Genomic DNA, 24418 nt, shown 5'->3' on the forward strand with positions numbered 1-24418 from the left:
ATTTGTAGGTTGATCTCCTATCAAGAGTTTTTGGCATTCGAGTCAGTTTTATGTACACCAGATGCAATGTTCATTGTTGCTTTTCAATTGTTTGACAAGAGTGGCAACGGTGAAGTGACCTTTGGTAAGAGCACTGCTTATATACTGCTAAAGATGCTTCTTCTTTAGCAATGGGGAAAGATGGGGAGGATAGTTTCTGACTTGTTTCTCAGAAACCTACCTCACAATAAGTATTTCAGGACAAATTGTGTATTTCTTTATAGATCGTAATAGTTTACACTTGCATGTTATTTCCTTTTCTTTAAAGATTTGGGTGGCTGCTGCACACGCACACACACACACCTTATGCAATCTCACAGGCTCAGTTCAGACAACACATTAGTCAACGCAGTGTGAAAACTCTACTCGATGGTGGATTTTTTAGGGGGTACTTCCCACACAATGTGTTCTAATTCCACTGTTGTGTGACTGTGGGCTACCATGGAGTTAAGTAAAATCCTCAAAGTTCCTCTGCCCTCCCTCCTCCCCCAGTTCTCTCAATGGTATCCCATCAGCCATTGCTGTGAAAAAAACAATCCTGGCGCCTCTCCTAGAGCAGCATTCCCTCCTTTCACCGCTCTTGCCAGAGAACTACTGTAGCCAGTGGGAAAAGTCAACTCAATACAACAGAAAACTCCACGGAGCCCTCCATACAACATGCAACACAACAGTTGTGCAGGAACTCTCCTCTGCACAGTGTGGATATTCTCTGTGGAGTGTTTTCCAAAAAAAATCCACTATTGCGTGAAGTTTTCCTGCCAGACAACACATTTCTCAATGGTGGTGTAAAAACTCCACCGTGGAGTTCTAAAACCAAGTTGAGAAATGTGTTTTCTGAACTGAGCCACAATGTGATTATTGTGGCTCATTCTGCAGTTGATGCCTAGACATTCCTAAAATAACTGGTGCGAAACTTGTTTGTTCAGGGCCAGTCTAGCTAAAATTCTTTGCAAGGCAAGCATCATTGTGCTGAATGTTTTCCTGCGCACGTTTTCTAGGTGAATGGTGTTTCCTTCTGTTATAGCTTGTGGTTAAACTGAATTGATTCCAAGGGGGAAATATACTACCACTTTTTGATCACAAATATTGTTTCCCTGGACGATTGCTGCTGCTTTGATGCAAGCCAATCAGGGACCACATTGCAAGTATGGTGACTTCTCTGAGGATAAATGTAGCTGAGTTAGAATGAGTGTAGTGTTTCTTGGTCTCAGGTAATCCTAGCCCATCAGGAATCCTTTGGCTCTCCATTAAGCAGGCAAAGTATTTGCAAACTTAATAGAGAAAGGGAAGGATTGAGCTGCATGTTTGTCATGCTGCTGGTTGCCTCCATTAAATGGTCAATTTGCAGCCATTTTAAAGGCGGTAATCTACAGCTTTTGGCCACATAATGAGAAGACAGGATACTCTGGAGAAGAGGCTGATGCTAGGGAAAGTGGAAGGCAAAAGGAAGAGGGGCCGACCAAGGGCAAGATGGATGGATGATATTCTGGAGGTGACAGACTTGACCTTGGGGAAGCTGGGGGTGGCGACAGCCGACAGAAAGCTCTGGCGTGGGCTGGTCCATGAAGTCACGAAGAGTCGGAAGTGACGGAACGAATAAACAACAAAATCCACAGCTTGATCCTCCCCACTTCCAATCAGTTTGCAAGCATCTTGCCAAAATAGGTGATGGATTGCTGTGTGTATCATCAGAACTTTCTAACTGACAGTTCAAAGGAAGTAGAGTGCAAACCTTCCTGTAGCCAAGAGTGGCTGGGCCATTTGCCAATTCCAGCATTCACAAAATATGCACCTACCTCAATCCTGGCTGACAGCACCCCAAAATTTTCTCATCCAGAGGTGTTGGTGAGCTAATCTTAAACTGGTAAGTGAGTCCAGTGAACCTCAGCAAGGGGTAGGGCCAGAGTGACCAAGAGCGGTGGGATGGCGGTCAAAGGGCTATGTGTGTGTGAGGGGAGCACTTGGTGTGCTGAGATGCAGAAGGTTTCCTTCTAGTGGTGACTGACCTTGCACCATTGATAGTTAGCCAGCTTCCAGGCAGGCAAAAGAGAGTCCTAAATGGAATTCCCTCCTATAAAAGAACATAAAGGGAACCTCAATCACCATATCATCATCATCATCATCATCATCATCATCATCATCATCATCAATAATAATTTATTTCTTAAGCGCCTCTACGATTGGATCGAGGCGATGAACAACAGCAAGCATAAAACACATAAAATACTGATTAAAAACATGGTACACACTGTTTAAAAACATCCTAAAAGCATTCTAAAAATATATGCCCTCTTACCCTCTGGAGGACTCAAAGGAGAATCCAGCAGAAAGGATCATCCAATGTGCATGGCCAATAGAAGTCACTTGATTCACTCACCTCTGGATTCTCGGTGTCATCTGTTCAACCCGGGGCTCTTTCCAGCCTAACTGTGAACCTAGCTAGGAGGATGCCCCATTCTCTTGTTTAGCAAAGTGAAGGGAAGGAATCATGCTATGAACATTGTCGCCCCCTGTCCCCCCCCCAAAAAAAAATCACCACAGGGCTATTTTCATGTCTGTCTGAAATGTTCACAAAATGTGCCTTCTACCTTTTGGCTCAGGCCTAGAGAAAGTTAGTTCATTCAAAATAAAACAAAAACTTATTTTAAGCACCCGAGTCACAGTTTTCAGTCAGAACAGCAACATACAACCAACTTATAAATAATGGCATAGAAGCAGAGTTCTTATGAGTGGAACTCCATTCAGGAGACACTACCAATGGAGGTGTGTGTGTGATTTGTGTGTGTGTGTGTGAGGTCATTTCCTCCCCCACCCCCTCCGCAGCTGTCTGTGTCCCTGGAAAAGCTGTTCTGGAAGGTTCAGGGATCCTCCAGAACAGTGTGGGAGGTGTTGCTGAAAGCTACAGAACGACAGGGGAATAAGTGGAAACGGTTGTCGTCATCGCCCCATCGCCCCAAATCATCCATCGGAAGCCTCTGCTGCATCTCAGCCCCTCTTGGAACGGAAGTAGTCCTTCATTGTGTGGAAGGGGAACTCCAGATGCAACCCAAAGCAAATTTTTTAAAGCTGGAAAATGTTTTTAAGTTTATAAGTTTGAAAACATAAATTTAAGCAAGTGGTAGTGTAAGAACTCTATGTTTTGCAAGTTGTTTTTCTGTTTCAGAAAATGTTGGATTATGTACGAACTGTCACAGTTTCACAGAACTATCTTACCTCTTTCTCCAAGAAACTCAGGTTGACATACATGAGGCTATCCAATTTTTAATGTTCACAACCACCCTGCGGTTGACGAATTGCTTATGGACACTCAATGAGCTCCATCACTGAGTGGGAATTTAAATGAGATCTCCCAGATCTCATTTAAATGAGATCTCTCTACTACTTGATCCTACCACACAACACTAGCTGGCATACAACACACATAGACCCTGTTCAGACAACACGCTAAGCCATGGTGGTTAAGCATTTTGAGCTAAACATTATAGCTTAGCTGTTCTGTAACCCATGCCTAACCATGGTGGCTACATAACCACGCTTTAAACACACCCACTATTTGCTGCAAAAGGGTTAGTGACTTACCCATGGCTTAGGGCGTTGTCTGAACTGGCCATCAGTGGTGTTGTGGTAAATGTTGAGGTACAGGAGTTTATCGTGACTGTATGTGTAAAGAGCACATGAAAGAGCAATAGTACATAGCATGACATACAATTTATTAGGATCCGCCTGACTGCAATCCTATGCATAGTTATTTGGCAGTAAACTCTCTTGAACTCAGTGACGCTTTTTTGGGGCTGCACAGGTTCAACTTGCAAAATACATGGAGCTTAGCTGTTAATTAGAAATGCAAACTATTTTGCAAAGAAGAGTTACCATTTAAACTGCTAATGTGAAGTAGGGAAACGCAAAGAAAGAAAACGCAAGGATTGATTGATTGATTACTTTACTGATTTGCTTTATATCCTTCCTTTCTTCCAAAAAATGGCACTCAAGATGGCTTACAAAATCAATTTAACATAGATAAAAATAATAAAACACATTAGAATACAATAAAAACACAACTACAGAAAAAAAGCAATAAAAACAGAATAATAATAAAAAGGATTCTACCCCTGCTTCATTATTTTCTTTGATCTCAATGCTAATTTGTCACAAACAGTAAAATGTGAAAGCCTCATTATTCCCTCATTCACTTGCCAGAGCAAAGAAGTCCTCCATTAGCTTGACCAGATGACATCATCACTCCTGCTCCAAAACAAAGTCCTGGAGGTGTGCTTCCCCACTCCCCCCCCCCCCCAACACTGCTGATCACACTGAGTTGTGCCTGTGCAAGGAAAAACTGTAATTTCCTTTTGGAACTGTTTCATAAACTACTGTTTTCTAAATGTTTCTTTAAGCTGCAAGAAGGGCGATTGATAAAAAATGGCAGAAGACATAAGAGTGACCTCTTGAACTTACAGAGTTTTAAAAGCAGGACTGCAAGTTCAGTATGTCAGACTTATCTCTGACTATTCTGACATTACGGAGTTTCTTGTCTCCGGTTTAATGTTTTTCTTTTTAAGCTTGCTCTCTATGCAGGGCAGTGTTAACATCAAAACTAGCTCCCAGATGTCTTTACCCTTGGACAGAATGTAGCTAGGTGGGTGGTATTCCACTAGTGTTACTGAATCATGGAAAGACTTCAGAATTATAAGTGTTTTCTAGCCTGATATGATGATGACAAATATTGAATGTGGCTAGATTTGATGAGCCAATAACGTTATTAAATATTAATATTATTCATTAAAAAAATCAGTAAAGTATCTGCAGTTTATGCTAGGGAGTGTAGCCACTTGCTTTCTGTATTAGCTGACTTTTTAAGGAGCATTTTGCACCAATTTTAGGAGGAGGTTTTTTGGTAAGGGCTTCCTCTTCTGAGTAGGCATCAAATTGTAGTACTAGTTGGGTCCTGACGGCTGCAACCCCACACACTTTCTTAGGAATAAGCTCCGAAGGATTCTTACCCAAGGGGGAGGGTCTTACTTTCACCAAGTAAACATGTATAGAATCAGCTTCTTCCTTTTGGGTTTTAAAGATTTAGCGCGCTGATCACAAAGCAACATCTGGCCATTCAGATGAGGAATTCCATTTTGTTTAACTGTGCTATTTCATACTTTCTTGGATTATTCACCAATTTGCTCCAGGAGCCAGTGCAATCGATTCTCCTCTGTATACCAGGGAAAATAGCTCTGCTATAGTTTCTATGAGAGGTGAGTTGTGAACCTCTCATTTCACCAAGGTCCTTGACTTTTACTCTCTGTTGTCAACTGCTGTTGTTGTCAACTGCTGACTTGCCTTGTCATCCAGTAAACAATTCAGATTCGAAGTGGATTGTGGAATTAGATTGGGGCCCTCTGGATTACAACCTATTAAAAGAGCCCGCCTTTCTTACTCTAACATGCAAAACTGTTTATTATTTCATAAAAGGGAATGAAAGAGTTTAGGATGATTACTAGGCAGAAGCAGAAAAATACCATGTGTTTATGCATCTCTCTCTCTCTCTCTCACACACACACACACACACACACACACACGGTATTGGAGAGCGAGATAAATAAATTAAAATGTGAAAGGTGATCCCTGCACAAGTTTTCATCTGGTGTTTTATAAAAAGAAAACGTTTTCCAAATAAGTTATTCCAGAGGAAACAGATTGTGAAATAAAGCATATAGTCAAATCTGAAGATAGTCCATGGAAGTATTTTGACATAACCCATTTCACACATTTAAGGAGTCTGAACTTCTTGCTTCCTTATTTATTATTTGTTTATTTAAAATACTTATATACCATCCTTCATTAATAAATTCCAGGGTGGTGTGCAAAATCCATTAAAGCAACAGTTAAAATTAAAATCCATAGTAAAACTGGCATTAAAATCAGGAAATACTTGGTTAAACAATTTTGAGTTTAAGAAGCGCTGAAACACCTTCAGGGTTGGCGACTGTTGTAATGCAGTGGGGAAAGAATTCTCAAGGGAAGCACTGCAAAGAAAAAGGTATCTTGAAACACTTTTGCCTGAACTCTGAATCAGATCCCTGTTTTGGAAAAATGGATGCACATGCATGTGTGTATGTTTGGAACAATAGATAGGATAGAGGCTTTAGGTACTATTTGTGTAGTTATACTAGGAAGACATGTGGGCCAGTTAATACACCCCATTGAAGGAATGGGCAGAGTTCAGATTTTCAGGATCTGCTTTGTTTTTTGATGGAACTTCAAGATCCACCAACTGGACCCAAATGAAAAAAATATATTGTTGCTTAGAATTACGGAACAGGGTATTTCTAAGCACATCTCTCTCTCTCTTTTAAAAATGCATAAAGTTCCACTGTCATCAGAGGCACATTTGGTGGCAACATGAGAGAGGGACTTCTCAGTGGTTGCTCCCAAGCTTTGGAATGCCCTGCCAGGAGAGGATGGTCCCTCTCTCTGTTATCCTTCCACTAGCAGGCAAAGACATTTTTTATTCAGGCAGGCCTTTGGCATGGTCTGTTGCTGAAGGGTTTTTATACTTGATCGGATACTATCTCTTTTTACGTGTGTGTTTTGAATTGTGTTTTAATGGGTTGTGTTTTAATTAAGACTTTGTTTTTGATTTTGATTTTACTATTGTTAGCTTGCCTTGAGCACTATTTTTGGTGGAGAGGCGAGATATAAAATAAATAAATAAATAAATATTGTTCTTTGTATTTTATTTTGGAAGCTGCCTTGAGAGGGTTCTTATCCTCAAATGGTTATATAAATGTCTAAAATGAAATACAATGGAATAATTTCACACCTGTTTAACAGAATTGGTTTCTAAGGAAGTATGAGAATTACCGTTCCATGAAGGGGCTCAGGAACTTTAACAATTCCCAGAGTTCTCACAAAGACTACAGTTCCTTGAGATCTTTCTGAAAATTCTATGACCATTAAGCCACATCCAGATTTAATTTTGTAATGAAAATACGTTGCATCATATTGGAGCCTGGTTTTCAGGAAGTTGTGTCTCTTCTTGGAATGATTTCAGATGAGCTGTGGAGAGTGTGATTCTTTTTTTGGAATATTGACATTCTTTATGATGTCCTGGAATAGAAGTGAGAATTCATGAAGTTCTATCTTATTTATTTTTAGTATTTTTTTATTGTTGCTTTTCTGCAAAAACTATGAAGGTGGTATACAGTGTATCAGAAACAATATCATAGAAGCATTAAAACCAGCACTAAAACTATGATTAAGACTGTTTTGCATGCCTTTTAAAGCTAGGAAATGGGGTATAAATATAAATAAATGTAAATGTCAGAAGGTAGATGACTGAACGATTAAAAAAAACTTGACCTTGTTTTACAAGGTGGACCTATTTAGATGTTTTAGTATGAAAGACCCAGTAAGGATTTCATACTTGTTGGTAAGGAAATATCTGAACAGGCCTAATACTGCATACTTCAGAACATTTTAAACATTACTATAATTAGACACTTTCTGTAGTTCTTTATCAGAGTAGTGTTTTCGGCAGAGACCTGATATAGTTAACATATTTTCTGTGATGGTAATGACACAATTTGGTTGGTGTTTCTTAAACCTGTTTTTAATAGTTGCATTCACACAAGTGTGAATGTAATAATCAAGTCTCAATCACACAGTGCATAGTCTGGGAAATATTGTGGTATGCAGAAATGTAGGTATTCATTGCCTTTCAATAAGGTCTTAATTTGACATGTTTTAGAATCAAGGAACACAACACTGATTTTATATTAGCATGCAAAACACCAGGTATTTCTAATGAACGAAATAAATTGCTTCTTAATTAAAACTGAATAAGGCAAAATCATGGATCCTGAGGATCTACATAGTATTAAGAAGTATTATAATCTATTCTATATAAATTATGTTTTCAATCTTGGGGAAAAAATAAAGAGCTCTCTAACTTTCTAAAAAGTTTTCTCTGAACAGTTCTTGAAGTACGCTTTTGTTTTCTATTAGAATAATTAGAAGCAGGACATACCTTTTATTTTCTTACTAAAATAATTTGTTTCTTTTCATAGAAAATGTAAAAGAAATATTTGGGCAGACCATTATTCACCATCATATCCCTTTTAATTGGGATTGTGAATTTATTCGATTGCATTTTGGACATAATAGAAAGAAACATCTGACATATTCGGAATTCACTCAGTTTTTGCAGGTCAGTGATTTATATTTTCCTCTACCAGAATGACTGGTTCTTTCTATGTTTAACAAATACTGTGCAAAATAGTGATACAACCTGAGGACCCAGTACTAGAGTCACAATGATTTCTGGTTTTAAACATTTATTTATGACTAGATAATACCAAACAACAAGTAACATGTAACAAATACATACCATAAAAAACAGTCTATATTGTACACAGTATTTTGAACCTTCATGCAAGCAGAAAGCTTTTCCCTTGATCAATAAGCAATGGATGACCCCTTTATATGTGTGTGTGTGTGTGTGTGTGTGTGTGTGTGTGTATATATATATATATATATATATATATATATATATATATATATGGAGATGGAGATGGAGATTGTGGCTTGTAAAATAGCCACTGAGGAAGATGAAAGTCGGAATGCATTCAGGATTTTTCATTGAATGAAGTGGATTTCAACAATCAAACTTGGGAATGTTTGACTTGAATATTATTGCTTGAGTAATTTGCAGTGAATCAGGTTGATCTTGAAAAACTACATTTGCAAAATTTTACTTTTAAGACTTATTTGTAAGTATTTTATTGATGTTTTTAGGCTTTAATCTTTTATTGTTCATTTGTATACTGATAGTCCATTAAAGTTACATGATTAGATAAAATGTGTGTGCAACATCAGAGCATGACTATAGTACTTTATTTGTGCTGTGTTAATGCTATAGATTCGGCTATAAATGGATTTGCATTATGCTAAAGGACTTGCTAATTAAAATACAGTTGTGGCTTTCTTCACAATGTGAATCTCTTTAAACAACATGAGCCTTGGTGTATATACACTGTTCTGCAGATTATTCTGTCCATTCTACAATATCGTGGCAGGCATAAAGTAGTTTTCAGTCACCCTGAGCCTAAACACTTTGCAGTGATTTGTACATCATGATCTATGTGAGAAAATCAACAAGGCTGCATGTAGACTGCTGATTTGTTCTCGTGATGACTACTTTTCACAATCTTGCTTTGCCATGTATATATTGTCAATCCAAGAACACATGCCTGCATGAAAGAAGGAGAGAAGACACTCCTTAAGTAATGTCGTACATCACCTCTTGATTTATAACACAACTCAAGTCAAATCTTGGCTTGTGCTGCTCTGTCTGGATTCACTGTTCAGTATGTTCTTTCTATATATGTATAAAACAACAACACCTAGACAAAATTCTCTGCCAAGAAAGTTCTGCAGTTTGTATATATCCAGAAAATTTGCACACGCTTGCTTATTTTTGCATAATTTATTAACATTCAACACTCAGGCCTTAGCCAGACCTAAGGTTCATCCCGGGATCGTCCCGGGGTCATCCCTGCTTTTCCCAGGATCCCCTGTGTGTCATTTACATGAACAGGGATGACCCCGGGACGATCCCGGGATAAATCTTAGGTGTAGCTAAGGTCTCAGTTAACCTTTTGTGGGGAAGGTCAAGGATTACGTAGGGTATGGAAACCACACTCCCTGGCCACTGGAAATTCTTCTATGCTGCTCCACTGGCTTCTGAGACCTCACTAGGGAATGTCCACAGCCAGCTTTTACTACAAGAAAGGGCAAAAGCTCTCATATTTTTTTTAAAAAAAAGATTATCTGTGGACCTATTTGTGGCACTGCAGTTTTGAACTGGTCAGTATTGATTGGCATACCATGCACAAAGATGGTTGTGTGTAGCACAACCCCATGTACAGAACTCAACATGGGTTGACTTTCTTCAGGCTACTGGCAGCGGTAGCTTTTCAATAATGCCAGTCAAAATGCTGATCCACACTGAATTCTGCTCTGTGTTTTTTTAAAAAAAAATCTGTGAGCAGCCATGGCTGGTGAAGGAGTGGTGGTGAAGTTGCTGGGGTTCTGTACATTGTTGTAGTGTCCAGGGGTGCTGAATGACTTCCCTGTTCCCCCAGCCCTATGCAGGCTGGATGACATCAGGAGTATGGCCACATCCCTGGCATTATCTGGTCCCCAACCCAAGCACCAGGTGGAGAGCAGGTGATTTTGCTGTGTGCAGGAATTCCCCAGCTTGGGAAAGCTTGTGCACAGCGAAGCTGCTCTGACCACAGAGGCAGGCGGAGGAGTATTCCAGCTACCTCCTCCGTCGGCGTAGCTTTGCCTGGGCTGCATCCTCCTAATTGGGAGGGGGAATGGTGGGCTAAGTGCTTTGCCTGCCCTGTGTTGTCCTCGTTGGGGGAAAGCGCATAATGACTGAAGCTGCCCCATCCAAAGGATGGGCTGGAGGAGCAAGTATCCACCCTATACCTCGGGCAGCTTTGCCTGCCCTGTTGTTTCGAGATAACTCCCCAAGCCCTCTGTAACCTCCAGGGGGCAGGGCTTGGGGAGGGGCCAAAGGCTCATTCAGCTGAATGGGAACCCCTGTGGGATGGCGCTTCCCCCATCCCTGTTACAATGGAATGCAATGTTTTACCTTTTGTAACTTCAACATGTATAACCTCTTGTAATATTATTTCAGGAGCTACAGTCAGAACATGCAAGGCAAGCATTTGCACTGAAAGACAAAAACAAAACAGGCATGATTACCGGCCTGGATTTCAGTGATATCATGGCCACTATTCGTTCGCACATGCTCACTCCTTTTGTGGAGGAAAACCTAGTCTCAGTAAGTATCAAGAAACTTGTGTTTCAGGTTGCTTATTGCTGCTGTTCAAATGAGAGTTTATGTTCCAGTTCTCAAATATTTGGGAATGCAAAGTCGCCAATTGCTGACACAAGATTTTGTGATCCTGCTAGGTGTTTTTCTAATGGGGTTCTGTTCAGGAGAACCTATTAGGGTATGAATGCAATGAGATACATGAGGAATCTGCAGACGTCCAGCACTGATGGAACATATTTAAGATGTTGTATTTTGTTGAACTGTTGTCTTTTTGGGCCTCGTGAGACTTCAACACTTGTTGATTCTTTGACCAGCAGAAATTGGTTCATTAAAGACAGTAGCCACCTTCAGTGTCATTTCCTTGGTAGAAAAGCATGGTATAAATCAAATCAATCAATAGTGTTCACTCTTTTCAGATCCAGCACCCATCTTTAACCCAAGAACACATTTTGGGGACCCACATCTTAATATTTTTTATGATCTATATGTATGGTGAGTAGTGCTGCTGTTATGACCTGTTTTAAGTCAGGTCATGACTCCATATTGGGCCTCAGTCACCAATTGGAAACCAATGCATTGAAGCAGCAGTGGGGACCCTTTGTCTATCCAGATGACTTTGGACTATAGCAACCATCACTCCTAACCACTGGCCTTGCTGGCTGGGGCTGATGGGAACCTGAGTCCAACAACATCTGAAAAACCACCGATTCCACATTAAAATATATTACCTCGCTACTCTGTGTGTGACAGAGAGATTGACAACATGTGGAGGCACATTGGTATCTCTGAATCAGGGTTTATAACTCTAGTTCCGCCTTTCCAGCCAAATATTTTGGACCAAGTCCTATCAGCTGATGGTCAGGAATGCTGGGAGTTACAGTCCACATCTCGAGGGTACCAGGTGTAGGAATCCTCATCCAAACTGAATTATTCAATCTTTCGGGTCATCTAACATTTCTATTCGTCATGTATCTTTCCCATGCTAAAAAAATCTTTTTAATCCAAGCTTATTGTCTGTTTTTTGGCGCTCACTATAGGCCATTTAATAAATTACTGCATATTGCAGTATGATATAGTCAAGCCTCTCAATCCCAGTTTTATAGGAACTGAATCTTACAGAAGGGTTCGAAACCAATAATCGAGGCTGTATGTCTTTTATAAATATATCACACTGTGTTTGTTTGTTTTTCTTTTTTTCTAGGCTGCAGGTGGAAGTATTTCACACCAAGTCAGCTTTTCCTATTTCAATGCTTTTAATGCCTTGCTGAACAACATGGAGCTTGTTCGAAAGATATACAGCCTCATCGCCGGTGCTAGAAAAGATGTTGAAGTTACAAAAGGTAAAACATTGCATTCTATTAATGCAATGTCCAAACCTTGGTATCATATACGGAAAAAGATTTGAAGACTCTGTCCCGATCCAGGACATCATATGGTCTCTGAGGTTGGACCAGAGCTCAGTGGTGGAAGGTTTGTGCATGCGGAAACACGAATCCCTAGCATCTCCAGTAAGAGGGATCAGGTATATAGGTGATGGGAAAGACCCTTGTCTACTTGAGGTCCTGGAGAGCTGCTCCCAGAGTGGACACAATTGGCCTAGAATGGACAAATCATTGGGCTTGGAATAAGGCTGCTTCTCATGTATCTACAATCACACAGCACTTGTGTGAGTATGTAACCCCCATTCACTTCTGGGCTGGAGGCCGACTCACACAGGCATCACCTTTATATCCCCTCCAGTGAAGTGAATGGGTAAAACTTTGCAAGCACCTCAGAACTCTTAGAATAAAGAAATGTGTAGACATAAATAAGGGATTTTAAAAATATGCTAGCAGATTGATTCATAAAAGATCCAAGTGTCTGCTTTTCCAGTATTAGGGTATTTCTGTAAGGCCTAATTTGAGTCAGGGTTCCATTCCTTTTCTCAGTGGCTTGGTTCAGTTCTGGAACTTGTAGAATAGCACTACAAAAATGTTGCCCCTGACCATTTGCAGAAGGCCTTTCTTTCCCTATGGAAGAGCTGCTTTCCATGTGTGGTCAGAAGAAGGATGTCCAACACAAAATAATGTGACTGGGCCTCAACTTCTCTCATTTTAAAGAATTTGCTTTTGTTCTTCTGAATAAATTACAGAGTTGGTTCAGTTCTGTGCTTCTAACTGTTATTCTATAATAATTTGGATTCTTGTTGGTGCTCATTTTATTCAGGGCTTAGGACTTTGCCAAATAGTATAAATTGTTTATTTAAAATTTAGAAACTTATCACCAGTTCTTTTTTTGTCCATTTTCTTGAAACAGAGGAGTTCTCTCAGTCTGCGATCAAATTTGGACAAATTACACCTTTGGAAATTGATATTCTCTACCAACTGTCTGACTTGTATAATGCTACAGGGTAATCCTAATCTTTTAAAGACTTCTATATTATCATTTGCCAATAGTTCTCCTTAAGTGGATTTTAAAAAAAGTACTGATGGCTGTGGGATAGAAATTTTGTATGCATAGTGAGGTATTGGAGATGGCACATGCCACTTGGTACGCATGACAATATAACATGGGACAAGGTGATTTCACAGGTCCTTCACTGGCTTTGGAAGGGGAAGGATTATGGGGGATGGAGACATATTGTAAGTCATGCCTTACATCGTACACATGGAGGAGAGGGACACTGAAGTTCCAAAGTTCTGCCTTGGGTGGCGGTTTTGTCCAGCCAGCAATTGTGTGAACCGGCTCTGTGAATTGTGAACTCCCTCTAAATGCAAAGATAACACATCGGGGAGAAGTTTTAGCTAGAAACTCTATCCCCCTGGGTGCGTGTTTTTCTATGTGCAGGGAGGAGGACATGGTGGGTATTGCTTGCTATTCCATTTAACAATTATTTCTTTCCCATGGCCTTTAATGCAGACGCTTAACATTGACAGACATTGAAAGAATAGCACCCTTGGCGGAAGGAGCATTGCCTTACAACCTGGCAGAACTTCAGAGGCAGGTAGGTGCCCTCGAGAAAATGTAAACACCTACCTATCCATGCAAAACGTTTGGTGGATGCTGAAACCCGGGATTTCTGAGATTAACGTTTATGATCTTCCCCACTGAAAGATTTCCATGTAATTCACATTTATGACTGCTTGGTCCATAAGGCACAAGTGTGCATTGGTTTGAATTTGGGGGGGATTTCTCCCCCTCTCATAAACAGCCCCTGCCAAACTACCAAAAAGCTTTTAAAACTGCTGCTGCTGCTGCTTGATTGGCATAAGCACTGGATGGTATAAGCAGAACAGCCTCTGATATGGGGGCTGTCTTCACAGGGAATTCCCTGTGGATTGGGAGCATTGTGAGGTCTTTTGTGGCGCATGACATCATGGCCAGTGCGCTGCCAACCAACAACATTTCCTCCCGTGGTCATGAAGATGCCCCCCACCCCATTCATGTTCTCCCTGCCTCTTTTGGTAGCTCTCACAATGCTTCCAACAAACCTTTAAATTAGGGACTTTTAAAAATAGCTTGTGGTGTGATAGCTGTGCAACCCCCTGGTGCTGTGGATGCTTCTATGCTGCACTCAAGCATTTCCAAGGAAGTTGCTCTCCTTCTGACCTTGGAGACTGTTGCGTTTTCAGATGCTTGTATTCATTGTTAAGTTCGTAGAACTGTGTTAAAACTGATAACCTGTAAAAAAAAAGAAAGAAAAAAAAGAAAAAAAATAATAAAAAATTAATCCTTTTAAAAGTAAAAATCTTGGTACTTGGAGCATATAATCAAACTGCCAGATATTGATTTGTTCCAGAAGAAAAACATGGTCTAATCCAATTATTTTACGAGTCTGTGTATGCGGATTTCAGTATTTGCAAATGAATACATTATCTGGATTGCTTTGTGTTAAAGCTCATTTCAAAATTAACTTGTCTCTAATATTTCAGTATATTCTTTCTGTCGCCCAATAATGCCACTCTGTCTTTGTTACACTTTTACAATCAGCACATGAAAGATTTGTTAGACTAATTATCTCTTATGGAGATTGACCAGGACACTTTGGCTAGACTGCTTTATTGAATTTTGCTTATGCTGTTTGTTTTGAGTCCACGTCCCCATAGCAACAAGAAACATTTAAAGAATTTTTTTTTTTACTTTGTTAGAAAATACTGCTTTAAAGTGAATGTAACTTCTCTGGGAAAACTGGTTTTGCAGTTTTAGTGGATTGTCACCTACTGAGAAACACAGAACTTCCTGGAATCTTCTGTGCTTTGGAACAGTAACAGATTTAACATTATTTGGACCTGACTCAACACTCTACCCCGCCCCCTCCATTGTTGCGTTCGTTGTCCTCTACTCATGGGTGTAAAGGGGAGAACCTCCTGTATCTGTGGTGATGTTTCAGTGTTCTCAATTTCGTGGAGAGCCTCCGTGGATACTAAAGGCTCTTCTTTGCACAAAGACATCCCCTTGAGTAGAGGGCAATGAGTGCAACCATGGAGGAGACTGGGGTAAAGTGCTCTCACAACTTATAGTCACCTACCAAGAGAAGGCCTGAATAGGGCTTTAGTTGGGTGATACCACCACAGGAACAGCTCCTCTGGCCACCATTTGACTTAGAAGCTGAGTGGAGGTGCAAGGAAAGAGACATCCTGATCACCCCCCACTCCTTTGTTGTGCTAAATTGCCACAGTTATGGTGATGGGGAATGCGGGTGGGTGGGGATGGCTTATTTTTCTGTAATTAACTTTTGGAACTCACTTCCATGAGATGTGGTGATGGCTACAATGTAGCTTAAAAAGCAGGAAATGAAACTTCCATATTCAAGAGGAACATAGTTCTGATTACTTGATGCTAGGAACACATAACAGGAAATGGTTGTCTCCATCATGTTCTGAGGTCAGCTCCCTGGCTAGTGTTGTGTTAATGCCGGAACAAGTGGACCATTGGTCTGATCCAGCAAGGCAGCTCTTGTCTTTATCAATGCTGTATGAATATATGTATAAACCGTATGTAATCACCCTGCCTGGGTGTAGCAGAGCATCTGGGAAAAGGAGTTGGCAGGTGAACTTGAGGCTTACTTTACCTGCATTCGCTGCTTTTTTTTTAACTATTCCTTTTCATCCTATACATTTTTCGTCCTGTATTCACTTTTAAAGACTGATGAAAGGAGACCATCTCTCCAGAGTAGTATAAACTTTTGGTGTGTAAGCCATCTTTTGCATGTGGATATTATTTATACATTCACATGAGAGTGGCCCGCTTCTTAGCATAGTTCTTGTACTTGGATTCCAATGTGTACTTAGTGGTAAAGATCTCTTGTTGCGGTGGCAATGAAGCAGCCCATGGGTTACAGCAAGGCGTGTTGAACCTCTTTCAGCCAAGAAAGAGGTTCAGTTTTGCAGAAGTTCTCAGGGACTGCATAGCAATGGTGGGCGAGGCTGAAGACAAAAGGGGGGCAGGTCCACGGCAAATGGGGCTGGGCCAAGAATACCAGCATATTCTAACTTACAGCTCTTACTGCTAATAACTAAGCTGTAGGAGAGGGATTTCAACGTTTTAGAATAGGGGAAAAACATGCAAAAGCCAGGAAACCACCAAATAATTAGGGGAAAGAGGACATAGCCAGGATGAGGGTGTGTGGCTAGACTGATGACTGTTCCTTTGTCAAGCTTGGGCTGCATTTAGATCCCTGTGCCACTCCAAGGAGGGCAGGGTATTGCCTGGTGCCGGTATCCCCCACTCCCTGTGCCATTTTCTCAGCACAGTCGTGTGTAAGAGCACACCGCTAAACTAATGAAGAGTATGCTATAGGCAGCAGGAACCTTGTATGTGATGAATGCTTAACTTTTTATTACCATACCCTTTCTGCCTATTTAGCAAAAATAAGAGAGTGGAAGCTGGTCTTTCAATCACACTTGCTGCTGATATTATCACTGAAAGATTTTCTTTGTCTAGCTGCTAAATATCTGTGTACAGTGGCTTCGTGGAGAGATGCCAGTGACAGTAATTTTCTATTTATAAATATTCATGCTCTGAAAGCCATAGCATTAATTATACTAATTTGCATATCCTGTCTGAACACAGGCATGCCGCAGGCTATAGTAAGCACCTTCACAAGTAGGCTGAACGTTATATTTCTATTACAGGGAAAGAGAATGCATGTGCAAGGCGACATATCATTAGAACTCAAATCTGTGTGATTTGGGGTTCTTGAGGATTAGAAGGAAATGAACAAAGGCTGAGATTGTACATAACACTAAACCATGGTTTGCTATTACAAGGGCAAGCCTCCTGTTTGTGCATTCCCCCCTCCTGCTGCTGCACAGTCAGAAGAAAACTTTCCCTTCCGCTTTAGGCTAGCCATAGGTTGTTGCAATATCCAGAGGCATTTCTATTCTGTATCCTGCACTCTGGGAGGATCAAGAAGAGATCCTGGCCCTCCTCTGTGTGACAACCTTTTAAGTATTTGATAGCTCTCTTCAAATACTTAAAAGGTTGTCACACAGAGGAGGGCCAGGATCTCTTCTCGATCCTCCCAGAGTGCAGGACACGGAATAACGGGCTCAAGTTAAAGGAAGCCAGATTCCAGCTGGACATCAGGAAAAACTTCCTGACTGTTAGAGCAGTACGACAATGGAACCAGTTACCTAGGGAGGTTGTGGGCTCTCCCACACTAGAGGTATTCAAGAGGCAGCTGGACAGCCATCTGTCAGGGATGCTTTAGGGTGGATTCCTGCATTGAGCAGGGGGTTGGACTCGATGGCCTAATAGGCCCCTTCCAACTCTGCTATTCTGTGATTCTGTGATACTTTGGCTCTGAGGAGCTGCTTCCTTTGGCTATTTAGTCTGCTTGTTTTTCTTCCCACTTAATTTTACAGAAGCTGTATGCACAGCTAAGTTCAGTGCTCATACAGTTCTTGCACAATCTTATGCCTTATTCTCTCTCTCTCTCTCTCTCTCTCTCTCTCTCTCTCTCTCTTCTTCCCCTCTGCCTTTTCTGTCCCTTTTCTCTTCTTCATTCACAGCAATCTTATGGCAATCTGGGCAGACCTATCTGGCTCCAGATAGCTGAGTCGGCTTACAGGTTCAGTCTGGGCTCAATTGCTGGAGGTGAGTGACATGTCTATGAGTGCTGTTTCAAGCCGGGGTTGCTGTAATATTATCTTGCTCTGTGGGTTGCAGATCAGCAATGATGGAGTTCATTGTCCCCCAAGGTATGGCTGGTGGGGCTCTGAAGAGAGCTCTTTATTGTTACTTTAAAAAAAGAAAAAGAAAAAAAAGGCTATGCTCAGAAGTCCTGACAGAATGTGGCTTTGGCATTGCTGGCTCCAGACTGTCTTCGGAGGAAAACTTGCAGAACGACATAAAGGGACTTCTAAAACAGCCTTGGGCCCCTATTTTAATTATATTTAATGGGACTGGTACCAAAAACAAAAGTGAAAGAAAGGACTGAAAAAATATGAGGTCTTAATTTCTTACCTGAAAAAAGATACCAGTCATCATTGAATTACTAGTTGATGCCCAAAATGGGATTTAGTAAGAGTCCATAATACACCCCCGCAGGCGCTGTGCCCTCTCACCCACTCTAGTCATATTCCAGGGGTGTGACCTCAGGCCTGGAGCCAAATCCAGCCCTCTTCCCCAGGTGGCCACACCCCCTTTCCCCAAACCACCAATCATTTGGTGGTTTCCTGCCTTTTGTGGAATCCCCCCCCCCCAATTCTAAAAGGTTGAAATGCCTCTCCTAAGGTTTAGTGACTGGCAGTAAGAGCTTTGAGCCAAAAACATGCTGGTATTTTCGGGGGGTTGGTTGGTCCCACCCCATTTGTCTGCAGCCTCACCCACCACTGGAATGCCCCCACACCCCCGCCCAGGGCTTCTCAGGAATGGAATTCAGTCGTCGGACTGAGAAAGGTTCTGCAGCCCTGTATGTTCAATTAATCTTTCCCCTCTTCCTTTAGATACATGAACTGTTGGGGGCAGTTGTAGAAGAAGATTTCAAGATGTTCCGATCAAACTGAGCCTTTGTAAAAAAAAAATAAAAAAATAAAAAAATGGGTTTGGTAGTAAAGGTTAAGGTCTTAATCCATCCATCTCCAAAACTTTTAAGATATTAAGGAATGTAGCCTACCCATTAGGGTAATCAGCTTGTCTGTCAGTCATTACTGGGTGTTAAGAACCCCACCTGTCTAGGATTATGGGTAAGAGTTTTATAGGTAGGAGCGGAGGCCTGCTCAATGTCCCCTTACATTTCTCCTGCCCCGGATGCTCAGTTTCACTCTGTATTCCATCAGGCTCCCTTCCCTGTCCTGGTTTGTTTCAGTTGTTCCCAATCTGGTTGGGAAAAACAGCTCCCATCATCCCCAGCCAGCATGGCCACTTAGACTAGAACTTCTATTGCGTCCCCGTCCTGTTGTCCCGTCGCCCAAGCTGCCAGTCTGCTATAACACCACCCACATATGCTGTAGTCAGTATTATATCTGGCAGTAGCACATTTTCATGAGCAGGCAGTGAAAAACGAGTATAAGCATCCTAATTTTTTGGTTTTTGTTTACAGCTGTTGGAGCCACCGCTGTGTACCCTATTGATCTAGTGAAGACTCGCATGCAGAACCAACGCACTTCTGGCTCCGTTGTGGGAGAGCTGATGTATAAAAACAGCTTTGATTGTTTTAAGAAAGTCTTGCGTTATGAAGGCTTTTTTGGCCTTTACAGAGGTAAGCGAACGAAATGTGTGCATTGTATACATCATCGGCTGTTTTATGGCAAATCTAACATTGTGGTCCTAAGTACATTTATTTATTTGTGTATTTGTTTGTCTGTTTGTTTTCTTACATTTATATCCCACTTTTTCTTCAGGGAGCCCAAGGCAACGTACATTAATTAATTGATAATAAAAACTATATGATCCTTCTCCTTTTCATTTTAATCCTCACAACAACTGTGTAAGGTAGGTTAGGCAGAGAGTCAGTGACTGGCCGAAAGTCACCCAGCGAGCTTCATGGCTGAATGGGGATTAGAACCTGGTCTCCCCAGTCCCAGTCCAACACTCTAACCAATACTTCACACTGTCCCATTCTTTCTCTCATGCATTCTAATCCCAAAGAATGTGTGTGCATATTGGCTTCCTCCTTTGCAATGAGCAGAAGAATCTGTTTGGCTTGGAGGAGGCTCTGCGTCTCTATTTCAGCTTTTGCTCCCAAGTTAGAGAGCTGGGTTGGACGAATGTAGCAGTCAGCACCATCCATTTAATGGAATTCATTCCATCAGGATTGCAATCCAGTGAGCGCTCCTCACTACCAGTTACGATCCAGGGAGGGTTATATCTCCATTTTTTATCCATGTTAGATTTAACGAGGAACAAACAGGTATATTTTTTTTACTTCATTAAAGGGTTTTAGTATGCTGAAGTTTGAGTCTCCTTGATTTTGGGTTTATGCAGACAGTGTAATAACACAAGCAAACTCGTTGGAGATGAGGGGTCTATGTGCATGTATCTGGGTTTTAATTTTTGTTTTGCTAATAAAACTAAACTGCCCAGAAAGCTTCAGCTATGGGGCAGTATAGAAATGTAATAAATATAATAATGTTGATGATCTCTGCAAATCATGTATGAATGCTGATGGCACTCTATGTATGTACAAACTGATTAATACTTATCAGCTGTTGTGCTCTGCTTCTATATCCTCACATACCACCCGCCTTTATTTGTTTGTTTATTTAAAACATTTCTTGGCCGCCTTTCAGGGCAGAAGCCCTCACAAAGTGGCTTACAACAATAAAATATTAAAAACATTTAAAGCAATAAAACAGCAATTAAAACAATAAAATCAACAATAAAACCAGCAGGAACAACAATAGCAGCAATATTAACAATAACAACAAAAACAGTACATCATGGGAAAGCCATATATAAATGTAATAAATGTAATAAATAAAAATAAAAATAAATAAAATGTTTTTAAGACCTTCTTAAAAGCCTGTAAAGATGGTGCAATGTGGACCTCCAATGGGAGTCTGTTCCTGAGGTTTGGGGCCACCGCAGAGAAGGTCCACTCCCGTGTGGATACCCACTTAACTGTCCTCACAGGTGGGCAAATGAGAAGGGCCTCTTTTTCTGATCTTAAAGTGCAGGCAGGCTGATATGGGTGAAGGTGGTCCTTCAAGTAACTTGGTCCCAAACTGTTTAGGGCTTTAAAGGTCAAAACCAGCACTTTGAATTCAGCTCCCCCCTCTACACACACTTGACTGTCTGGGCAGTCCTGGCAGTTGTAGGACTTTTTTTCTGTCTAAAGGATTGTGCCCTAAATTGTGGAAAACATCTTATTTCCTAAGGTTCCCAACATCCTAGAATTGAGCCTTAGAAAAAGATCTGAAATAATATTCTTTGGTGGAACATTGCAGAATGTAAAGAGTCAATTCATATTTTTCTTTCAATGCTTGAGCATCATTACCTGTACTCCGCCCTGAGATCCTTGTGATATAGGGCAGGATATAAATGTTTTAATAAATAAATAAATAAATAAATAAATAAATAAATAAATGCTACCTGAGTTTAACGTGCATTGAAATAACTAGGTTTCTTTGCAATGCACATTAGAACAGCCATGCTGGGTCATACCAAAGGCTGATCAAGTTCAGCATTCTGGGCAATATCCAGTGCTGTCGCATTGTTAGGATAAACCAACTCTAGCGGAACATCATTATCAATTGCTGGGCAAAGGGAAGAAGCGACGAAACCGCACTAAATCACAGAGTCAAAATTTGGCGGCAAATCACCTCTTTTCCCCTTTGGCAACCAAGCACTAACGACGTTGCACAAACACTGGCGGAAGCTAGCGTCACCTCATTAGCGTAGAGCCATGGCAGCGTTGGATACTACTCTCTGCTTCTGCAGTGCCCGATCAGCTGCCTATTGAAAGCCCACAAAGAGGACATGAATGCAGTTGCACCCTCCCACTCATGTTCCTCTAAAATTGGAAGACGGTGGGGGCTTGTTTCTTTTCTTCAATGCTGTTCTACTGTTTAATGGAAGGCAGTCTAGTAATTTAAACATGCATGCAGCGTTTGCAGATGGTACTGCCATGTGTACATTTTGCCATGCACTTCTATACTTGAGTTTAACAAAGTAAAATGTAAATCCAATCAAAGACATAGGGCATGTCTAGACGGGGCGATATCCCGGGAATCACACCGGGATCATCCCTGTGCATCCACATGATGCACAGGAGATCCTGGGGGCAGGTAAGGATGATCCCTCCCATGCCCCGGGATATGGCCCTACAGTTTAATTCCATTTTGTCCTGCGATCTTGCACCCATCCCGTTTTCACCTCGACTCCTCGCGAGTAATGGTGAGGACCCGGACATGGGGAACAGAGTTCCTCAGGAGCTCTGTGCCCATCGGAGGTGAGGTGGGGGGAGAAGGAGTTTTTTTAAAAAAACAACTTACTTTTTGCGATGGAGTGCTCCTGCGTTCATTTTCGATTAAAAAACAAAAACAAAATGGTGGGTGCAACGTCCCCTATACTCCTGGGATGTCGCTCGTGCTTGTAGACGAGGGGGACAATCTTGTGATCATAAAATCACAAGATCATACCCTGCCACCCTCCTCCTCTAGACATGCCCATTATGAACTTCAGATTTTTGAGTGTTGGAATGTAAGTGGAGTCCTGCTGGATCAGGCCAAAGGTCCACCTTGCCCACTATTCTGTTTCCCACAATGAGAAGCCCAAAAGCAGGACATGAGGGCAATAGCCCTCTCCTGCTGATGTCCCCATCGACTGGTATTGAGTTGCATATAGTACCTATGAACCTGGAAGTTGCATGTAGCCATCATGACTAGCAGCCATTGATTGGTTGTGTGTGTGTGTGTGTCTGTGTGCACGCGCACACATAGATGTGCAGTGTATTTCATTGTGTATTAATGGCTGTGGGAGTGTGTCTGCAGGTGTTATTGTCTATTAGTTCTCTTAGCTTAGGCACCACTGTGCTAAATATTCTTTTTAACAGGGGATCAGAGACTCTGGCTGGGAGAGCATCATTTCTTTTTTGTTGTTGTTGCCAGTCACCCTTTGTGTGTTAATAACTACCTTTCCCCATCATAATAACTCAGCTAAGCTTCAGACAAAAAGGAGCACATTGAAAGAAACTAAGCCACAGTATACATTATCGGCAGATCTTTTTTGTGTGTGCAAGTACGCTTTTGCTTTGGGTTTCTTAGGAGAATGGAGTGAGTGTGGAAAGTAATTCCCACATTTCCTTGGTGTGTTTGTGCTGTGTTGTCTGCCTTGCTGACGCAAGGCTATGAAAAGCTTCCGTGTTCTTTCTGTTAACGAGAATGGTCTTGTTGCACAGAATTGGTCTGCTACTCCAGCAGTCAGCTCACAGACTGATTTAGCTTCATCTCCATTGAAACCACAGTGAGATGAATCAGCATTTTATTACAGTCTTGTAAGCTTACATGAAAGTTAGACCAAGGAGTGGGTGTGGGGAGACAGGTAACCCATGCATATGCTGTCATGGTTGGAAAAAGAAGGATTAAAAGCAAGGAGAGGCCTTATCTAAAGCCAAGCAAGTTAAGGTTGCCCTCTGCTGATCTGTTTTTCTTAAACTGGTCTTATTGTAGGGTTGGAAAGGCGCTCTTAGGTCGTTGAATTCAATCCCCTGCCAGAAATAGGAATCCTGTGCATGGCTGCCCTTGGCAAATGGCAAAGATACCCATGGATCGATCACTGAAAGGGACTTCAGGAAGTCCTCCAAAATGCTACAAAATAAAAGTGAACTGCTTTAGCAGGTTTCATTATTTTTAAAGCATGTTTGATGTAATGTGTAGGTTGCCCCTGAGAGCCCAAGGCTGCTGAGTGAATTACCCTGTCATTTTTAGGTAACTTAGGAAACAGAGCTCCAATTCGTCAGACTTCTCAAAGTCTGACAGAGTTACCTCAAATAAACGAATACATATCTTTAACAGTATTATGGAAAGTTCAGTAACAATTTTAACTGAGGGTTAAAACAGACAATGCAAATATGTGTCTAGCCACTGTATCATCTTTTCATTTTTACTCTAGAGTAGGTGCAGAGCCTACTCAGTCCAGATCTTAAAACCCCATGCTGAGGTCCCCATCCAGATTGTGGGTCCTGCAGCTACTCTAGAATAAAAAATTAATAAAAAGACGTAGCTGCTAGATACACATTTAAAGTAATGGGCCTCTTCAGACAACATACTAAGCCATGGCTATGGTGCTTATCCTTTTGCAGAAAGTGGTTAGTGACCGTGTTTAAACTGTGGTTATGTAGCCACCATGGTTAGGAATGGTTCACATGACACCCTAAGCCATAATGTTTAGCTCAAAATGCTTAACTACCATGGCTTAGCGTGTCGTCTGAACAAGGTCAATGTCTGTTTCGGCCCTTATGCTCACTATTATAACTATCAGTCATCTCTTGAACCATAGTGTTAGAGTGAAGGGTGACAATCTTTTGAATCGTTGGCAAAAATTGAGAAATGGGCTCAGCAGTTCTACAAGGGAGTTTGTTATTAGATTCTTGGGGTCAACTTGACAGGACATATA

General features: G+C 41.3%; 1 protein-coding gene across 1 annotated transcript in view; it reads left to right on the forward strand.

The window, feature by feature from the left end:
* SLC25A12 (solute carrier family 25 member 12) overlaps positions 1 to 24418 on the forward strand; it is a 61454-nt gene that overhangs the window by 19418 nt on the left and 17618 nt on the right. Inside the window, exons 4-11 of the mRNA XM_063116383.1 lie at positions 9 to 124; positions 8100 to 8239; positions 10739 to 10885; positions 12081 to 12219; positions 13175 to 13268; positions 13778 to 13862; positions 17872 to 17956; positions 19404 to 19562. Coding sequence (XP_062972453.1) covers positions 9 to 124; positions 8100 to 8239; positions 10739 to 10885; positions 12081 to 12219; positions 13175 to 13268; positions 13778 to 13862; positions 17872 to 17956; positions 19404 to 19562 — 965 coding nt within the window. The remainder of the gene's footprint in view (positions 1 to 8; positions 125 to 8099; positions 8240 to 10738; positions 10886 to 12080; positions 12220 to 13174; positions 13269 to 13777; positions 13863 to 17871; positions 17957 to 19403; positions 19563 to 24418) is intronic.

The sequence above is a fragment of the Elgaria multicarinata genome, chromosome 2 (genome assembly GCF_023053635.1).
Source record: "Elgaria multicarinata webbii isolate HBS135686 ecotype San Diego chromosome 2, rElgMul1.1.pri, whole genome shotgun sequence".
In the NCBI taxonomy this organism is placed as follows: Eukaryota; Metazoa; Chordata; class Lepidosauria; order Squamata; family Anguidae; genus Elgaria; species Elgaria multicarinata.